At 38.1% G+C, this 22,141-nt stretch overlaps 1 protein-coding gene across 1 annotated transcript; it reads right to left on the bottom strand.

The window, feature by feature from the left end:
- Positions 1-307: 307 nt before the first annotated feature.
- On the bottom strand, positions 308-21,474 carry trmt9b (tRNA methyltransferase 9B). Its single transcript, XM_079822973.1, has 4 exons — positions 20,791-21,474; positions 6,744-6,934; positions 6,122-6,295; positions 308-2,146 (listed from the first exon to the last, which is right to left on the bottom strand). The coding sequence occupies exons 2-4, from the start codon at positions 6,895-6,897 to the stop codon at positions 1,188-1,190; spliced, it is 1,287 nt and encodes a 428-aa protein (XP_079679099.1). The 5' UTR covers positions 6,898-6,934; positions 20,791-21,474; the 3' UTR covers positions 308-1,187.
- Between the last annotated feature and the right edge of the window lie 667 nt (positions 21,475-22,141).

Below are 22,141 nucleotides of genomic sequence, written 5' to 3'. Positions count from 1 at the left end.
TAGTATTATTATTTTTTATTTTTAATGGTTGGGTTTTGAAAAGTTTACAAAAATGTGTATGTCTGCTAAAATTAATTTGTTCATTATTATGATTTATTATTATTATTATGAAATAATATTAAATAGAAATAATTAAACAACTTAATTTGAGCCAGTGGGTCAGATAGGAATATTATATAATTTTATAATATGGTGCATTTTCTTATAAGCTGTTTTATACATTATTTTATAAAATACTTTAAATACCTTTTCACTAAAAAGACTAAAAAATATAAATACAAAGTTGCTTTTATTATATTTGTTTTTTAATTATCAATTGTATTTTACAAAGTAGAGAATTAATTAATTTTAGGGGTAATTACTTTTTTGGCTCATTATTATTAAAATATTTCAAGCAATTGGGAAACAATGACCTCTTTCGCTAAAAAGACAAAAGAAGCCAACATGTCAGATAAAAACGAAATATACTGCATTTATTATAAGTCAAAAATACACATAAAAATGGTTCAAGTTTAAAGGAAAATTAAAGACCTTTGTTGTGACAATGACATGGTCAAGTTACACAAATACAAACACATGATTCACAACAACACAGCACAAACATGTTCCAATTGTTCAAGTTTTCAAGATGGGAATTCATGTGCAATCGATTAACAAGCAGCCAACTAATTAAAATCTCGTTTAAAAGCTTCAGACCACAACACAACTGCTATATGGTAATACTAACCACACAACACAACACCTACACAGGCAGACTCACAAAGAGTGTTCATAAGAAAACTAGTTATGTGCTCACATTGTTTGGTTCAGAAAAAATTATGTGCTATACTTTCTGTTTCAGGCAGGCATTGCTTAAGACAGTTAACAGTGATACACCATTAAAATCAGTGCAAGTTAATCAATTATTTGTAACTTTAAACTGAATGCAACAAAACTGGACTAATGCTAAATTTAGTATAGCAGTTTTCATAGTACGACTAGCTTTAGTGTTACAATTTGGACCAACACCGGTCACGTCAGAGCATCAATACCTCGCTTGTTATTGCCATTGATACTGAACATCTCATTTTTAATATTAGCTCTCTGGTCCCAATACTTAAAATCTCAAACTAAAACGTTAAAAGACATCAAAACAGATATAAATATAGATATATCACATAAATTAAACCAGACCTTTAAAATGAGATTTAAACCTTCCAGACTTGGACCTTCTCAGCCACCACGCACCAATTGGCGTGGTCCAAGTATGTGTGCAGAACATGGAGCTCATCAACATGGTTTTGGATCAACTGCGGCAGTTCTCCTTCCCTGAATACGTGGTAGTACCGCAGACAAGAGTCCTTCATCTGTTCGCTGATCCGTCCATTCATCCCCTCAGTGTCCAGAAGAGACGCTGTGCTTTCCTGCCTTGGCAAGGGCTCTTGTAGGCTTGATTTTCCGTCTACCTCCTCGCGTCCTTCAAGATTCGACTGATCCCTCTGGTAGGACACCAAGTCGGGCAGTGGAACTGAGGAACAATCATGGACAAGCTCCACAGGAACAGTCTCATTTCCATTCCCAGCACTTCTGTTGTCGATTTTATGGACCTGTTCGTGAGCAGCTGAGATGAAGACGTCTTCTTCTAGACTGGTTCTGGAAGAGGACGAAAAGAGGCTGGACATCTGCCTGAAGAGGCCTCTACTACTAGCTCGTCGGCTTCTGCTTTCCGTCGCTTCATCGACAGGAGTTTGTAAAGTGCTGGAAGAGGAGCGGGACATGGCCAGGCTGCCGAAATCCAGCACAGAATCCAAGGATCTGGAGAAGAACCAAAGCCTCTGTTGTTTCTGCTGACTGGGGCTGATCAAGTCGCCCTCGTCCACCATGGAGGAGGTGCTTTTCACTTTCCTGTGCTTGTCGCTGGAAGCACCGTCGTCGCTGATGCTTTGGGCTCCGTTGACTCGCTGTCGGGTTCGGCCGGTTACTCTGAGGGAAGGAGATAAAGGGGGATTGGGGTTCCAGGGAACGAAGATGTCCTGCTTCTCAAACTTCCGCCTCTTCTGCTCCATGGCCCAGACGTAAATCATGATCCGCCCTCCCACACGCAGGGTGCGCGCCATCTCTTTTATTGCTCGGATACGCCGTTCTTTGGTGGACATGTGGTGGATGACTAAGCAATTGAAAGAAATCGTGGTTACACTTTATTTCAATGGTCCATTTTAGACATTCTACGAACTATATCTTTGCAACTAGATCTCAACTTACTCTCATTAGGGTATTAGTAGACTTTTAGGTAAGGGTTAGGTGTTAGGGTTCCGGTTAATAAGTTGACATGTAGTTGCAAAGTTACTTATAGTTAGTAGAATGTCTAATAGACTGTACAAATTAAGTGTTAGCTTAATTCCGGTTGGTAGAGTTAGTTGACATGTAATTGGAAAGTTACTTATAGTGGAATGTCCAAAGTGGACCAATGAAATAAAAGTGTTACAAAAATATTATTCAAAAGTCATTGATATACAGTCTAGTAATTTTGAGGAATAGCTCACCCCAAATTTTTTTATTTTGTTACTTTTTGCATGTGTGCAATAAAATTTATGAAATGTGTTTTTTAGTCAAGACATTTATGTATGTCCACTTTTTAAATAATGCATCTTTTTAATGTATAATGTAACTTAGGATTTACAAAGTAGATCATTAATTACTAGTATGTTGATAAAAAAGGGTCATTATGTTTTATAATGTTTTAGTTTATAATGTTTTATACAGTTTTTAATTTTAATTAGTTTGAAATATATTATTTAAAAAAAACAAAAGCTAATATATTGATTCAGTAAATCAATTCAGTCTAAAATATAATTGAATTACTTTAAATGTATAATTATTATCATCGTTATTTTATAATTATTATAAATAGTGAAAAGGTAATTTCAGAGTTTTTCCATTTTCAATAAGATATTAATTAAAAAAGATATTGATTCAGTGAGTCAATATTGTCTATATTTCGTTAGAAGGAGAAGAAGAAGAAGAAGGTTGAGGAGGAGAACGAAAAGAAGAAGGAGATGGGAGAGGAGGAGAAGGAGAAGGACGAGAAGAATGAGAGGGATGAGGATGAGGAGGAGAAGAAAGAAGAGGGAGGATGAGGAGGAGAAGGAGGATGAGGATGAGGAGGAGAAGAAAGAAGAGGGAGGAGGAGGAGGAGGAGAAGAATGATGATGAGAAGGAGGAGGAGAAGAAGAAGAAGAAGAAGAAAAAGAAGTATGAGGAGGAGAAGAAGAAGAAGAAGAAGTATGAGGAGGAGGAGGAGAAGAAGAAGAAGAAGAAGAAGAAGAAGAAGAAGAAGAAGAAGGATGAGGAGGAGAAGGAGAAGAAGAAAAAGAAGAAGTATGAGGAGGAGAAGAAGAAGTAGTATGAGGAGGAGGAGGAGAAGAAGAAGGATGAGGAGGAGAAGAAGAAAGATGATGATGAGGAGGAGAAGAAGAAGAATGATGATGAGGAGGAGAAGAAGAAGAATGATGATGAGGAGGAGGAGAAGAAGAAGAATGATGATGAGGAGGAGGAGAAGAAGAAGAAGGATGATGAGGAGGAGGAGGAGGAGAAGGATGATGAGGAGGAGGAGAAGGATGATGAGGAGGAGGAGAAGAAGAAGGATGATGAGGAGGAGGAGAAGAAGGATGATGAGGAGGAGGAGAAGAAGAAGAAGAAGAAGGATGATGAGGAGGAGGAGAAGAAGAAGGATGATGAGGAGGAGGAGAAGGATGATGAGGAGGAGGAGAAGGAGAAGGATGATGAGGAGGAGGAGAAGAAGAAGAAGAAGAAGATGGAGGAGGAGGAGGAGAAGAAGGATGATGAGGAGGAGGAGGAGGAGGAGAAGGAGAAGAAGATTGAGGAGGAGAAGGAGAAGAAGAAGATGGATGAGGAGAAGGAGGAGAATGACAAGGAGGAGAATGAGAAGGAGAAGAAGGAGAAGAAGAAGGAGAAATAGGAGGAGAATAAGAAGAAGAAGAATGAGGAGGAGAAGAAACAATATTGTGTTTTTATTAAATGCAAGTCAAAATACATGAATACAAACAGATTAAGTTTTAGAAAGAAAAAAAGACCTTCAAGACCAAGTTGACATGGTCAAATTAAACCAATATGGAAAAGAGCAGTATACACTTTTATCTTCATAATATTTTTTATGAAGATATAAAGTAATAGAGGTTTGAAATTTGGAACACCATTACAGTTAAAGACTAAATTATGACCATTTTCAATTTTAGTGAACTATTTAAAAAAAATAATAATCATTTTAAACCACACTCAATGTTCAGAGTATTTAAACCATTATGCAACTCTGATATGATCAATGGCCATATGAATCTTTGCTCTGGGGATTGACGAGGGGTTGCCAGGTGACCCAGCAGTACAGCCTGACAACAAATACTCCCAGGCCTCTTCCAAGAACCACTAATCTCCTGTAGCCTAGTAACACCTCTTGTTACTAAACCTTTAACGGCTCCATTTCTAGTTAATGGCAGCATTACCAGCAGATTGAAATTAAATGGCTTGATCATGGAAATACTGGTGTATCTCCTATGAACATAAATCCTCATTGATCATTATGCTAATGATCCCATCTCAGAGCTTATCAAGCTGTAATGTGCAGAAAATGTCTGCACTAGATGTTCCTTAAAGAGCAAGGTGAACGTTTACAGTTCCAGTACATTCTGCACTAAAATAAAACATGGGTGTGCATACATTTTTAAAAATTAAATGTGACTATTAGTAATACAATTAATAATCATTTCCAAGTTAGCAATGTAATAATTTTTACAATAACTGGTGTAACCGGTTTCAAGCGGGTTTCAAACGAGGGTTTGGGGTTCTAACAAGGACACTAAAGACCGCAGCCGTGCCTCTTGAGGCCACTGGAAATGAGGATTACACGCACAGCCTATGTCCATTACACTGAGATGGGAATTGAAACCCATTTTAAAAGAAATAAAAAAATGGAACTAAATGTTTTTAAGTTCTGTTAATGCGTCTCGCTGGTTGCACACAACAACAAAAAACAAAACCAGACTTTTATACGTGGATGAGTTTTTCTGGCTCTTAAACGTATGATTATGATTCACTGAATCAATCCAAACAGTTCTTCATTTACTCACTGAACTGAAAGTTAATCGTCCAACTAATAAAGTGTTTCCTCAACAGTACTTAAAGGATCATTAGGAAATGAATTGTGAAGTGGAATCTGAATAAGATCTAGATGGAATCCACCTGAAAGTATTAAAGGGTTAGTTCACACAAATGAAAATTCATTCATCATTTACATACCTTCATGTCATTCCAAACTGATAAGGCTTTTGTTCATCTTCGAAACACAAAATTAAGTTATTTTAATGAAATCTGAGAGATTTATGTCCCTCCATTGACAGCCTAAGCAACTATCACTTTGATGCTTCAAATGTTCATAAAGAGATCGGAAAAAATAATATATATGAATCGAGCGGTTTATAATGAAAAAAAATGGATTTAGGCTTTTATTCACATATAACTCACAACTCACATCAGTTATGGTAAACGAAAGCTCCAGCATGTTCCCTTGACGAGCGAGAACCAATGAGGTTCATTCTCGTGTTACGCAGCACGTTTGAGCTTCCGCGAGAACCAATGAGGTTCATTCTCGTGTTACACAGCACGTTTGAGCTTCCACAAGAACCAATGAGGTTCATTCTCGTGTCACGCAGCACGTTTGAGCTTCCACAAGAACCAATGAGGTTCATTCTCGTGTTACGCAGCACGTTTGAGCTTCCACAAGAACCAATGAGGTTCATTCTCGTGTTACGCAGCACGTTTGAGCTTCCGCGAGAACCAATGAGGTTCATTCTCGTGTTACGCAGCACGTTTGAGCTTCCGCGAGAACCAATGAGGTTCATTCTCGTGTTACACAGCACGTTTGAGCTTCCGCGAGAACCAATGAGGTTCATTCTCGTGTTACGCAGCACGTTTGAGCTTCCGCGAGAACCAATGAGGTTCATTCTCGTGTTACGCAGCACATTTGAGTTTCCACAAGAACCAGTGAGCTGAATAGTTATGTGGAATAAGAAAAATAACCAAAATTATTCCAACTGAATGTTTTAGAATATTTATGTTGATGCATTACCTGCGATGGAGAGGACTGCGTCAAAACAGCCGTCTCTGTAGGGTAAACGCAGGCCATCGCAGAGCTGCACTTCGTGACCTTGACTCCATGCAGAGTCCACCAACGGACGACACACATCACAGCCCAACCTGAAGATTTCATCATTGATGTGCAGATATTTGCCATTTCCACATCCTGTAATAATTGAAAAAAATAGTCAGTACATAAGTCGTCATGTTAAAAAATAACTCATAAAATGAATCAAAATCATAAAAGAGTTCCTCTTGGATGATACAGTTGGCTGCTTTTCCAGTGTCGTACTGTAATAACTTTGGTGCCCATTCATCCTTATTAAACTTTAATATGAATAATTGCATTTCCTTTCAAGCAATGGTGAAGTAAAAGCTGTTGACAAATCTCTGTGATATAACGGGCCATTACTCAGAGTTTTTTCCAAGCAAAGGAATAAAGACTAGATTAAATAGGTTTCTTTTAGCAGTAGGAATGCAAATCATCAGAAAAAAACATGACAACGGTCGTTTACAAAGAAAGCTGAAACGCTAGTAAAAACGAATTGATCTTGCCGTTCTGAGAGTTTTAGTTCTCGTTTGAAAGACGTTAATGATTGAACATGAAGCCTTACCGACGTCAGCCACAATGCTGCCGGGCTCCTGCTCTAACAGGAACTGTTTGACCTTGGGCCAAGCTTTGTAGCGGCTGTCGTTGAAGTAGGGTGCGATCCTCTCGTACACGCTGTGAACATGGTCTCTCTCCAGCTGGCTGGCAGCCTCGTCCATGCTGCTCTCTATTAAACCCCACAGAGCATCTTCACCACTTAGCCAGACAGAGACAGGAACAGAGAGGAAGGAGGCGAGACATGAAATTAGACCTAAAGATTGAGCCGCCCTGCATTTAATGCTTTTGGTTCTGCAGCCATTTCTAAAAAAAAAAAAAATATTCCAATATGCCACTTTGATTGGTTGCTTCTATACAGCAGAACATGCTTATATTTATATATGCCTGGCAGAATAACATGAAAACTATTAAGAATTGTTATATTTCACTACAAAACATTTTTTTTAAGAAATAATAAAAACAACCCTATTTTTGCATTGTGATAATAGCTTAATTTTATCCTAAAAAATATAATTATAAAAATGTACAACAAATGATGATACTACTAACAATTATACTTTTAATTTATGCAAATTTTAATTTAAAAAGTATCATTGTGACCAGACTGAATTGTAATTTGGGGGAAAATGTGCTTAAAAATAAGTAAAAAAAATTTATATATATATATATATATATATATATATATATATATATATATACATTTTTGGGGGAAAGTGCTTCATTGTTACACAATCATTTATTTTGAAATGTACACTGCGGGGCCCCCCCAAAAAAAATTGCTGTTTGGATTTAAATAGGCAAATACTTGGGAGTCTATGACTGTATCAATATTGCTGTGATTATTATGTTTCTAGCATGTTATATGTTTGGCAACAGTTCTTCTAACCCTAATTGATGGAGTGTGCAGCTTTTCATTTCTTAAAGGTCCCATGGCATGAAAATGTCATTTTAAATGTGAGTTTTTTTTAACATTAATACGAGTTCCCCTAGCCTGTATATGGTCCCCAAGTGGCTAGAAATTTTGATGGGTGTAAACCGAGTTCTGGCTGTCTTTCTCTGCCTTTGAGAAAATGACAGCTCAGATGAGCTGATCTGGAATCTTGCCTGTTATGACGTCATAACAGGAAAGGTGACCTCCCCTTCCTCTGCTTTGCCCGTCCAGAGCATTCGGAGAAAATGGATTCAATTTATGTCTGCACAGGCTTTACAAACAGACTTTACAATATGGATTTGACAGCACCGCGACAAACCGTGAGTAACAGTGTTCATTAATGCCTGATCTGTGATCAGTGATTTCTGATGTGTAGCTAATCATTCACATCAAGTTCACTCAGACTTTCTTTCTAGATCGTTTATTGATCGCCGTCTTGATGCCCTATGTGTAATGCACCAGTGAATCAAGCCAGTGACTAAAACGATCATTTCTGTTAGTAGCATGAAACAAATCCCTTATTTAAGTGATTAAACTACAGAGAGCGATCAAAGAACATTCTTTATAATGTTCGTGTGACAGAGGGCTCTGTCACGATCACGGCACTACTACATTTTACACGCACATTATCCATTATCCACCTGGTTTATTGTTTCCTACTCTTGGGTGCACACGAGGGTCAGGTTAACGCTTCAGTAGCATACAAAAAACGCGCTGCAATGACGAGATCACTGCATTCACGCGATCAACAGACTGCTCAATGCTCATCACTGCAGCCTTTCATGTGATAGGAATAGATCATAAAATAATGCTATAATCCACACTTTGATGATTCGTTCATCTCGATGGCTGTAATGGTACATTACATGTGTTACAAAGTTCATAGAATAAGGTAGAACTCTCAGCTGCAAATAAGCTTGCGCTAACAGCACAGCACTCTCAACAACTCCAGCTCTCCGTGGTTCACGAGTGCCCTGTCAGTCTCTCTCTCTCTCTCATTCATGCAGTGCTCGCGTGCAGTGCCTCGCTAAACTTCGCCCCCTCCGCAACATAATCTAACACTCATTTCAAATGCAAAGATGTCAGCCAATCACAACAGTGGGCGTTTTCACTGAAGTCTCACAGCAGACACGTCCCTTGAAACAGGACATTCAGCCAGAAGGGTAATAACAGTATAGAAAAAATGCCTTTTATTTCTAAATTATGACATTTTTTTATGTAAAAATCATACTAACAATATAAGTACACCTCAGGAAACATTACAAAATAGTAGAAAAATGCCATGCCATGCCATGGGACCTTTAAACAAAAACGTAGGAAGACTCATCATGGCCATATTCCAGGGGATGACAATATCAAGATTCATTTTGTGAAATAATGGTAGGGAGGGAGCATGACTAATCATTTTCACACATGAATTGGCACCTCTGAGTCCAGACATTGAAAGTCTTTGGGATGTGCTGGAGGAGACTTTACAGAGTGCTCGACTCTTGCTTTGGCAATACAAGATCTTGACCAAACATTAATGCACATCTTGATGAAAATAAATGTGATGTCATTTCCTTCAAAAGGTGCATACATTTTTGGTCAAGATCTTGTATAGACAATACAAGAACTTTAATAATATATATTAAATACTTAAAAAGAAATGGTAGGCTATAATATAAATATACAACTATAAATGCTTAATTGACAAATGTCACCATGTAAAAACATTAATGATAATTGACAGACATATGAAAATCTAAGCAATCTCAAGGAAATAAAATGTATATATTCACAATGAGAACAAAATTATAAATGAAAAATGATGGTTTTCTGATTTTAATACTCCGCAAGAATCTGTGAAATTTGGCTGCAAATGAAAAGTTTCTGATTAATTCTTTATTTTCCTCCTCTTCAGCTATAATTGTTTTGTAAACTTTTACTCTTCTTCCACTTGACTGCACCAGCACAGACAGATGCGGCTGTAGGTTACCAGGTGTCCAGTACAACAGCATCATGCTTCACAGTCAACACATGGCTGTTCATTATTCTCCCACCTCCAAACACTCAAAGAGGACGTCTCGAACAAAGTTTTGAAGCAGAAACAGAGATTTCTGTGCTTCTATCATATCCCATAATTGAAATGCAGAGTGGACGCCGCTTTTCAAACTGTGCTGCCATCTCTGATCTGTCGTCAAAGCCTTGGCTGTCATATAACCGATAATCCTGAAACCAAACGCACATAGCTTTTCAGGTTTTGGTTTATTCATTTATTGTCAAGCATGTGAATTAGGCCATGACATCATCAGGTGAATTTGAAAAAGGGATGTGCTCAGCTGAAAAACTAGACTAATTGCCTTTCAGCTGGTTGAGTTGAGAAGTGAAGTCACGGATCAATAAAAGAACATTTTGAAGCAAATCCACATTCAATACTGATCTACTCTCCTGCATTTCAATTGACAAGGTTCAGTCAATAATCACATGGTCTGGCCAGCAAATTGATGATACCTTTATGTGGGCCGCCAGAAGGGTTGAGACAGGTCTGCAAAGAATGAATGATGGTTTTATCCTATTTTCACAATTTACTAAACAAATGACCAGAATCTATAATGGGTGGTTTTTGATTGTGTAACAAAGCCATTGTGAATAAGCAATTCGCCTTTTGAGGTATTTTAATGAAAACAAGATTATCTTGTTATTTCATAATGCCTCAGTGGTTTGGTGTAGTCTGATGACTTATGTAAAATCAAAAAGGCTTTTTGGTTGAATCACAAGCTGCCCTAAAGGGGAAACTCCACAGCTGAAAATCACAGATGAGCCATAAGAGACAACACAGCAGCATGTGGGATGATCGTATATGTGTGCGATTTGACAGCGAAACTAAAACAAATGTAATGTAAGAAAAATTGCCAGCAAAAAAAATATTATTTTTGGAGCTGCCTTTCGCAAAGCCAACATAAAAATCACAATGCACTCTTTCGTAACACATGTTGTGAACTTATTGTGAACGGTTCAGCGGTGCGAGAAAAGAAAAGTTTGGCTTTGTAATCTCAATCAAAATGTAACAACTTTACTAATAAAACAACTTGCATCGTCCTCTGAGGTCATTTACGCCGCATGTGCTGATGGATAATGTTAACCAATAGCTGAACAGCTATTTAAGGCATAGATATAAAAAGGTAAATGCCACATTTGACTACTCCAGACACGTTGGCGTGTCATCACTCACAGCAAGAATCAACTCGGTAACTTTTTAATAAATCAACATGGTATATTTTAATGTTGTTGTATTGTTAGTTTAGCAAAATCATCTGCTGAAGTCTATTGTATTCATTTAGCTTTGACCATTCCAAAATGGCGGACGGCTTGCATATAGCAGACCATAGAAAAAAAAAATATTAAGGGGCAAATTAATACGATCAGAAATGCAAGATCATGCAAAGAAGTTTCAAGTTTAAAGTGAACTCTGACCTGTGAATTCGACAGTCATGTGACCAATAAAAAAGCAATATTTTTACATTTAGTATTTATTATTTGTTATATGTTTTATGTTTAAAAAAAGGTGCCACAGAGCGTGACGTCATAAGTCGTTCACAGTGTCCACAGAAATGTTGTGCTCAAAGGCCACGTACACACTGCATTCATTGCAACTAAATTTGGTCGTCACCTTTTTGTGCTTAATCCTGTTCTATACAGTAATTTACGGGAACAGCATTCTTCACTACAACCAAACTGGCTCTTCTGAAAATTCTACGAAGAGTTTATGGCATGGGCGTCACTAGGCCCTTTTTAGGGGGGCTTCAGCCCCCCCTAAACTTCTGTCCAGCCCCGCTAAAAATGTTGTGATTAACCTTTCAAACATATGAAACTGGCGGGAGGCTTCGGCTTCGTCCCGTTTTTTAATCTGCGTTAATCAGCGTGTTCTTCAATCCGCTGTGGCGGCGAATAGAGCGCACGTCAGAAGCAGATTTGTGTGCGTTCATCTGAGTCTCGTTGGTCTGTCACCGCTCGTCAATGTCAAAATATTTGAGAAAACCAATCAAATCAGAGTAACGTTAGGCAGGCTTTATGCTCACACAGAAGCTGCTGAGGCTGAGAGATAATTTTAGCAGCAGAACTCGACGTCAAGTGTGAGATATGTAGCTAAACTAAACATTTCATATTTGACAGCTGCTTCTTTAAGTCAGAAATGTTAAACAAATGACAAAAATATTCAGGCAAATTAATAAACTTTTGTCTAATTTTGCCATTTTGATTTGAAATAGGCCTATGTAATGTCATTTATAATTTAATTAACAAACAAGAAATATTAACAAAGTAATATTAGTAATAAATGTGTGCATATTGTACATTTAATAATTCCATGTGTAGCTCTCAGTAAATAAAAAAGCTCAAATTTTCTCAGCCTGTATTGGGCATAAATTACTAATCTTATGTGTGCATATTGTGAATTAATTTAATGAATTTAGCTACCTAGCTTTCCTGTTAGCCTTCAGTAAATGAACATGTCTACAAAAATGATTCATAAAACATATAAATATCAGTTAAACATATGTTTACTTTCTTCACTGACAAAAATGGAAAAACCCACTGACATGGTTTTCAAGCTATTTTTATCTTATTTTTTGGCGTTCAGAACATTTTAAAATGCACATATGCACAAAATAAAAATTTTCTCGAGGGGCCATGCCCCCCAAACCTCACATTTGGGATCTCAGTGATTATAAACCTGCCTACATTGTATGATTAAGGGATGTACAATATGGTCATGCAGAATGAGGCATTAATATTTGCTTTATAGGTGTATATATAATAATAATAAACAGCCAATATCCTAATATGCATACTAATAAGCTACTAGTTAATAGTGAGAATTGGACCCTAAAGTAAAGTCTTACCAATTTTTTTTTCATATCCTCACTGGGGGCTGAGCCCCCCTAAAATGAAAATCCTAGAAACGCCCCTGGTTTATGGAATCAAAAATGTTAATGATGTACTTTAATGTGCATCAGAGTTGTTTCTCCCTTATATGTGCAGTGCAACAACAACAACAACAACAAAACCCCCCAAAAAACAAAAGCCCATAATAAACTGAAATAAATCCAAATGCTTTATGGTGAAAATAAGACCAAAATATTGTGAGTCGCACCTGCTCACATTAATAACTTAATATACTCAATGACTTTATGAGCCAAGCTTAAATAAGCCCAAAAGCGCTTATAATGAGTAATGAGCAACAGTGCTCTGTGAAGCAGCCTACATGCATCAACAAAACTTGAAGCCACCATCAACTAAATTGCTCAACATAATGAGTCTTTTGTCACTGTAATATTACTTTGGTCAGAATATGTTCCCAACTACGTTTGAGCTTCAGCAAGAACCATTGAGGCTCATTCTCGTGTTACACAGCAGGTTTGAGCTTCAGCAAGAACCAGTGGGGTTTGTTCACACGCGTCAAGCAGGTTCGGTTGAGCTTCTGCTAATGTTTGCTGATCAATGTTTATACTGTATGTGAATAAAAACCTAAATGAAATGTGCATCATATAAAGTTATGAGGAGTCTTTTCAGAAATTTTGGACTAAACCACTCAATTCATATGGATTATTCAGTACACACATGGAATGATAATTTAGGGTAATCACTCCCACATTTAAATGCGATTGTCACTCCTGAAAATGTAAAGTGTGTATGAGGTCAAAGTCAAGTCTGACCGTGTCTTTTGGCATCGTTTTAGTAAACTTGCATTTGGTCTTTAAAGAGCACCTATCATGGAATTTTGAAATTTACCTTTCATGTAGTGTGTAACAGATTTAAGTGAACAAAAACATCCTGTGATAGCTTGAAATATGACAGTGCACCGTATATATAGTTATTTTCTTTCAAAAGTAAGAGTCGACTCGGAGTCATTTTTAAGAATCGTTAGAAGACCGAAGCTTTTTCTCTGACTAGTTGACGTCAACTTGTCAAGTTATTTGAATACGATACGCCCACTTATTGCGCTCCAAGACGCCAGTGAAAACTAGAAAACATCATGGCGACGAGACGCTGTGTTCTGAAGTGCGACTCAAAAGCAAACTTTTTTCATCTGCCCAAGGATGAGCATTTGAAGACTAGGTGGCTTGAAGACAAACCATACATCGTCGCGATTGAGTGTTTATTATTAGTCGTCAAATGTATGTTTCGCGATCTCAGGAAGCTTTTATTATGGACTTTTATTATGGCACATGGTATCTTCTTCGTCTGTCTGTACCATATATGGATTACATGTGCACAGAGCGCCCTCCGGCTGCCAGTATGAATTGAAAACAACACACAAGAGACTCAATCGCTCATGATTAGGCTATTTCTGCCCATTTTGAGGAAGTATTGAATAAAAAATACTCCTCTGTTTAGAAATTTGACACAGACATATGAGAATCTATCAATATGTCTCCTCATCTGCACACTTTTGAACTAAAAGCCCTGAGGGATGTTGATTTGTCGCGAGTCTTCGTGAGGAGTTTTTTTATGAATGAGATCAGCTGAGGCTCATATTACAATCAAACAGTACCGACGCGGTTTTCATATTCATAACTCCTGACACATATTAACAAATTACTGTCATTATAAGACTTTGATGGGCGTTCCGTTTCCGAAAATATCTGCACAGACTATACCAATCACAACTGACTGGGTCATCGGACCAATCACCGCAGATTAGCGTCACGTAAAGGCGGGGTTTTGAAAAGTGAATCACTAAAGGAATCATTTGAGAATCGCTGTCAAAACAGGTAAAAATAAATGCATATTATAAGAAAACTAAAGTCTTTTTTGTCATTGCATGCATGCAAAACTGTTGTTGGGGACTTCTAAAACAATATTTGGAACATTTTAAATGCCATGATAGGTGCTCTTTAATGTCTACTTCTCAATATCCAATCAATTCCAGATGGAAGCCATTCACTGTTATTTTTTTCCTCAGTGAATTTATGTTTTGTTCATAAATATATCACAGTACGGAAGTAAATTGGATTGAAAATGACAATGATGTTGACATCAAATAAAGTAGAACAAATTATTATCCCAATGCAATTTAGGCACATAAAATATGCACAGAACTTGTATTGAAAAAGAAAAGAAAAAAATCCCATCAACAAGGGGCCTAAGACATATCTGACTTTGGACACAACCACCCAGAACACCCCAGCAACCACATAGCAACATTCCGGTAACCACCATGGACACCCTGTCATTGTGGTGACGAGCTTGGCATAGGTAAGCATCACTTACTTTTTCTACAGAAAAAAAAAGACAAAAAGTTTAAATCTTTAGTTATTATGGTCATTTGTAGTCATAAAATGTTCCCGATTATGCTTTTTCGGATATTACATTTCATGTAGTGAAATATAAGTGCTGAGGAAGCTCCTGAGTGGTAAAAAGCTCTCAGATATGGCGTGTTTCGTTTCCAAGACACGCAGTAGGCAAAGTGGTAAAGCAATCACAACAGACTGGCCAATCAGAGCAGAGCAGGCTCTCAGAAAGGAGGGGTTTGAAGAGACCGAATCCTTTATTGAACCGTTTCAGAGAAAAGACGTGATGCTGCATTGTATATAATGAGAAGATTAAAGTGATTTTTGACCTCAGATGCATCTAAACCTATATTGTAGAGACCTTCAAAACAAAATTAGGAGCCTTTAAAATAACAATCGGGGCACTTTAAAAAAAGTCCTTTTGAAAATGAAACACAAAAATAGCTTAAAAAAGGCTGCATTTATATAGATACTCTCTCCATGTCAAAATATCCGCATGACAATCGTTTTCTGAGCAGTCATTCTAGACTTGCGCTGTGTCTCTGGCCTTGAGAGTCTTGTCAACAAGCAAGCAATATTAAAGGTCGTCCAGCACAAACTGCATCAAATAGAGAGATAGTGGACGCCAACCTTAAATGTCACCTAACTGAAAGATGTCAATTGGTGTCGCTCCAACACACCTTTGGAAAATATCAAACCTCCATCAAAGCAAAATTGTACCCGTGACTTTCTCAAGCCTTTCCGTTTTGAGCATTACGATTTCACCTCCCTTAGGACCCTGCACTTGGCTCCGTATAGTTGAGCACTCCAAGGGTCCCTCATTACGAGACTATTTTAAGATCACACCCACTGACAGAAGGAAGGGAGAGAAGCGTTAGTGTCATCACCTCGCACAGCCCTGACGAGACTCATTGCATCTGATTGTCCCTTCAATTCATTAAAATGCTCAACTCGACAGGCATTAAGCAGCTGCAAGCTGGATGTTTTGAGCATACTGAACAGCAGCATCTAAATTTAGAAACAGGCAATACCCGCCTGACCACTATTCTCTTACAGAGAAACAGCGGGTCAGGCTCAATACTAATGAAAACATGGAATGGACGATAAAGAGTTTCATTGTTCAGTAATATATACACTGATAGATTTACTACTCCTTGCAAGTTTCCCATAACAAGGCATCAACACAGCTATTTAAGTTCTAATGCATCAAAGATAAATCTAAGCATTGCCCATTCTTCTAAGATAAGAATGTAATAATACTAGTATAATATACAGCAGAGTAGATACTAGCCTGAGTATACAAATACATGCCACATTTATTATTTCTGCATTTACATTGAATGCTCAGTATGAATCCATCACAAAAAAGTACTATGGAAAAAACACTAGGTACCAGATGGGAATACCATCAAAAACTATGGCAATTCTGTGTTACTTTTCTTGTTTATGTTAAAGGGAAACTAAACCCTAAACCAACTTTTTTTAGTTATTGATCTGTAATACTGGGGCTTTATTAATGCTGTTCATTGATTCGAGTAAATGTTTTGACATTTAAGTATAAAGTGTTTTAATTCTATAAAATATGGTGTAAAACCGCCAAAGTGCTGCCCTCTTAAGGTTGAACGGTGGCTACTGCAGTTGACTTTTCCTATTGGACGTTGTGGTACATCGTGACGTAGGTTGGCACTTCCAACGGCTCACTATCCGCGCCCCTAGCATGAGCTCACCACGCCCTCAGAAATGTTTCCCCCAATCACATGATGAGAACGGCTCCACTCCAGTATGAACTGTCATGTTACATGAAGTAGAAACATTATGAATGAAACTGACTTGACACTTGCTTTAACATTGTAATGAAGAAAATACGGTTAAATAATGCAGTTGTCAGTACACGTCAGGTTTTTCTTGCGATATTATTGCCGCCCGTCATGTGTACAGATAATTTTCATACATGAGACGCGCTTTCAAACCCTGACACGCATGTGGTTGCCGCGGTAACTAACAACAATACCGTAACGTGCTGGCGTATATAGTCTAACTTATTTGAGGAAATCCGTTTATAATAGGCTTTTAGGTCTGAACTTATTGGTCCTGCGCTGCTTATTGATTCAGTTCATTTGAATGAAAATACATTGTATGTATATCAGACATCTGATCTATTTTTAGTGGCATTCAGTGTAAGGATTTGACTGTTCATAGATTAGGTCAGTTCTCTTGCGCTGCTGCTTCACTGGCATCGTCGGCATTGGGAGTTAACGCAGTTTTAGCCAGCGGCTCGCATTGATAAGGCTCTGGGTCTGTGTCTACAGACAATTCACCCTCCTCCACTTCAGGTGAAGGTAGGAGAATGACCGCTCTGTTGCAAAGCTGGCGTCACTCCAGTCACTCCATCTTTGCGACTCGTGAGTCAGACAGCTGTCAATCAACCAGTCACCGCGGGTCTCAGGTGGACACCCTCCGCTCAGCCCCACCCTCGGTTCGTCCCCTCTGTCTCCACTGGGCTCTGCCCACTTTTCCAGCATTTTTCAAAAATTGCCAGTGGGCGGAGTTAGCTCTGAGCTGGGGTTTAGTTACCCTTTAAAGGGCACCCATTATGCCCCTTTTTACAAGATGTAATACAAGTCTTAGGTGTCCCCAGAGTGTGTCTATGAAGTTTCAGATCAAAATTCCTAACAGATCATTTAATACACCATTTTGAAAATGGCAATTTTGGGGTTTGAGAAAAATTTGCTGTTTTGTGTGCGTCTCCTTTAAATGCAAATGAGCTGCTGCTCCCCACCCCAGAGGACGGAGCCTTCACAGCTTGTGAACGAAAACTGAAATGTGATAGACTTGGTCGGCGTCTTGTCATAGCTGGGGGCGTGGCGTGGGGGCGGAGTCGACGTGGGGGGAAAACAGTCCATTCCCCCACAGTGTAAATGCATGGGGTTAACCCAGTTTAGCCTGTGTAGAATCACTTTTGCCGCTCTATAGATATATAGAAAAGATATATAGAAAAACTGAGCCATATTGGGTCAGATTGTCCGTACTGTATCTGTGACTGATAAACGACCCAGACGGAATCAATGGCCAGAGGTGTAATTCTCGCATCAAAATACATGCTGCTCGGCCAACCCCCATATAGGTATGACATGCCAACGTCATAAATCACCCAGTCTTTCCATGAAGACGTTAATTCAGTGTTCCTGAATTTAATGGATAAAAAGTCTTGTGCTATGAAATTGACATCAGTGTCACAATATTATTCGAATTACTGACAATAGCGAAGTTTTCTCATTTACTTTTTTTAAGCAACCGTCTTCATCCAAAAACTGGGTGATTTATGAAGTAGCCTAGCTATTATGTTGTGTAATATTTGTGGGAGCAGCTGCATTTTGACGAGAAAATGTACAAGTGTCATACATATAATGTGACTATCAGCTTGAAGCACAAGCATGAGCCCAGCCCTTCCCATCATGAAATAAAGAAGACTTTTGAATGTTTTGTACATTAATAACCTCACGCATTATGTGGCTATGTGATCGCTCATCGTGAAAAACTGCTTTAACGATAAATTGAGTCCCATGACAAGTATGACTTTATTGGCGTTTTGTTCAACAAACTTTTGCCTTTTTTTCATCTTTACAATAATACCAACATCATCTAGTGCAAATGTTTAATTGTAATGGACGCATTGCAGGCTTTTGGAATTGACGAACGGCTCCGTCTGTTTATTTGGCAGTATAAAACGTTTTTTAACTTACTAGAGGTGCAGAACGCCACATGGCAACTTTTCGGAACTGCACCAAGCAAAAATAAATTGTAATCATTACAAAGAGTAAAAATAAAGCGTCTAACAAGGTCTACGTGCATTCATTTTAATGTCTTGTTTTCCCCCACGGCATATGACGGATCTGACGTTTTGTGGGCGTTCCCAGTAATGCCGACCAAGTCTATATCTGTTTGGCTTTGATTATGACCTGTATCGCAGATATGCTCACGTTACATTGCAGTTCTTCATCATCATGAAATATCATCTGCATCCGTTTTAAAGCCATATCACTCTCAACTTGAGCACACACACTCGACGTGTGTACACCGAGAGCGGGATGTCAGTGCGTCTGTGAGTACGCTATTAAACTAGACTAGTTCTCTTTCATGTGTTATTGCGATTAAACTGCCAAATTAAGGTTATGTCAGAAACAAACAAAGTTCACATGAAAACAGTTGGTTATGTCTGTTCACGTATGCAGCAAGTACAGATCTTTACTTTACTTTACCTTAAGATTAGATCTGTGTACTAAAGTGAAAGCAGTGTAATATACAGTACCTACTGCTATATCTGCTGTTAATATGAATCAAACAACAAAAAGATAAACAGAAAATCACTCCCTGCTCTTGACTGAATTAACTTTAGTAGCTTTAATAAGAACACATTTCTTACTTGAATGCTGCTGTTAAATGCTCTGGCGAGGAGATAAACATATCTTTAATAAACCAATAAAAAGACTTTGTACAGCTCACTGAGGGCGGGGTCTATGCTAATTCGGCAGTGTCCATCAACACTCGAGGGCAGGGCCTGATGTGACGTCCCTTTGCCAGGAATCTGCAAACAGCTTGTTCTGAGTGAGACACTGTTTATTTATGGGGATTAAAATAAAGGAGTCGGTGGATTTTTACCATTATAGGGTGGTTGTGTACACACACTGCCAATACATTTATGTTTAAACGTGAATTTAGCATAATAGGCCCTTTAAGGCAACACACACACACACACACACACACACACACACACACACACACACACACACACACACACACACACACACACACACACACACACACACACACACACACACACACACACACACACACACACACACACACACACACACACACACACACACACACACACACACACACACACACACACACACACACACACACACACACACACACACACACACACACTTTAGAGTGGCCTTTTATAGTGGCCAGCCTAAGGCACACCTGTGCAATTATCATGCTGTCTAATCAGCATCTTGATATGCCACACCTGCCAGGTGAATGCATTATCTCGGGCAGGAGAAGTGCTCACTAACACAGATTTGTGAACAATATTTGAGAGAAATAGGTCTTTGTGTACATAAAAAAAGTCTTTGATCTTTGAGTTCAGCTCATGAAAAATGGGGGCAAAAACAAAAGTGTTGCGTTTACAATTTTGTTCAGTGTATGTATATGTGTGCTTAATTATCAACAATGTCACAATGCAAAAATATTTATATAAATATTATATAGAATAAAACAACATAAGATAAACATTAAATATATAGTACTATATAAGATTTCAAAATGTGTGCACATGTACACATTCACAAGTACATTTATATGAGCGAACGTGTTATATATGACTGATGCACATGTGTTATGTGCACCAATCGTGTGTGTGTGTGTGTGTGTGTGTGTGTGTGTATACGATTGATGCACATAATAACACACGTGCGCACATATAAATGTACATGCAACGTTAAATAGCAGGAAATCAGCAACTTCATTAATTCATGTAATAATCATTACACTATGAGATGGACACATCATCATGTAGATTCCCAACGTATATGACTAAACTTTAAACGCCAACAGAGGACCTTTTTCAGAGAGCTTTTTCAGAGGACCTTTCCCATTAAATAAACATGCAATTTCACACACTGGCGTTTCTGTTTATCTTCGTACGTAAACTAGACAAGACTGTCATTCAGCGTGAAGGGATACAAATCAATGCATTTGTTCTAGTTGAAAGTTTTATCCCATGTATGTTTGCAACACAAGAATCAGAGCCGTAGTCTATATATCATATGAATCAAACCTACCTTTCCCTTGTCAAGGCTGCAGCCGCAGAGACATCCGAACCGACGGGAGGCTGTTCCTGTAATTCGCGACATAATATTTACGTGAAAGTAAAACTCAACGATAAAACATCGACACCCCACACAGACTGTGTGCAACCGACCGGCTCAGGGTGCACACTGGGGATGTGTTAATAAATTCATGCTCACTACACTCGACCCCTAGTCTAGAGTGATGTCCGATTCGAGAACGAATAGTTCATATGAACCGGTTCTTTTGAATGATTCATTTGAATCGATTCTCAAATTTTCATGCATCTCTTACATGTAAAGTTCCTGATTTTTCTCCAGAGTATCTTGGAAGTTATAACATACGTTGTGTGTGAATAAAATGTATAACTGTCTAAGACGTTAATACAAATGTTGGCATATTATTATTTAGAAAAAACACTTTTCAATCCACAAAACTGGAGCGCACAAATAGCCTACTAAACTACAAGCTAATTATTAAGCCCAATCAAAAACTTAGTAATACACAGAAACATTTAACAGTAAACGTCAACACCGTGATGAATCAAACGAATGGAATCATTTCAGCAAACCGTCCGAACAAATCGACTCGCTTAAATGAATCGGATATTCCATGTAACTAGACCAGTAGACGGATGAGTGAATTTAATGAGAGCGCAGGGAACACAGGACTAGTGCGCCGCGTAACATCCGCGACTCTTGATTGGTCAGCACAGTCACGTGACCTCAACACACAAACACACGCTGACACATGGCAAACTATTGAGGCTAAGCCGGATTTTCTTTTACTTTAGGATGATTCAGACTTTTACTACAGCGTGTTATGCGAGACAAAAGACTAGGGGTGTAAATAAATAATAGTTAAACCGCAAAAAAAAAAAAAAAAGGATTTGTACATACTAAAAGATGATTAGATAGATAGATAGTTAGATAGATAGATAGATAGATAGATAGATAGATAGAACCTATTTATACATCACTTACAGACAGTGTAAAAGGCCATTGAGACTTTGCTTATACCAACACTAAATTGTTTGTCTTATTTTCTTTAATTCTCAATTGCCGTTGGCAGCAAGTAGTTTTTCTTACATTGTGTGGGTGTGAATAAATGCATGAAAATTACAATTCTGCACAAAGCTGTTAAAATAGTACAAACGGCTACATGTTGCTCAGTTAAATGCATTCTAATAGATTTCCAGTTTTAAAGAAAATGCCACACCACAGCTGGTCAGCAGACGGTGGACTCAAAAGGGTGCATGAAAAACTATTTATGCTACCTCTTACAAAATCATGTTCTGTTAGCTTTTAACCAAATGCTCAAAACACTTGAAATTATATTTAAGCT

The sequence above is a fragment of the Gobio gobio genome (genome assembly GCF_949357685.1).
Source record: "Gobio gobio genome assembly, chromosome: 8".
NCBI lineage: Eukaryota > Metazoa > Chordata > Actinopteri > Cypriniformes > Gobionidae > Gobio > Gobio gobio.
This window is presented reverse-complemented; position numbering and strand designations above follow the sequence as displayed.

What these genes read in the sequence shown, in the direction of transcription:
- trmt9b (XM_079822973.1), bottom strand. Translation starts at nt 6,897, where the DNA reads ATGGACGAGGCTGCCAGCCAGCTGGAGAGAGACCATGTTCACAGCGTG. An exon ending in CAGCATTGTGGCTGACGTCG is followed by an intron (nt 6,296 to 6,743) that starts GTAAGGCTTCAT and finishes CAATTATTACAG; the next exon opens with GATGTGGAAATGGCAAATAT. An exon ending in CGCAGTCCTCTCCATCGCAG is followed by an intron (nt 2,147 to 6,121) that starts GTAATGCATCAA and finishes TCAATTGCTTAG; the next exon opens with TCATCCACCACATGTCCACC.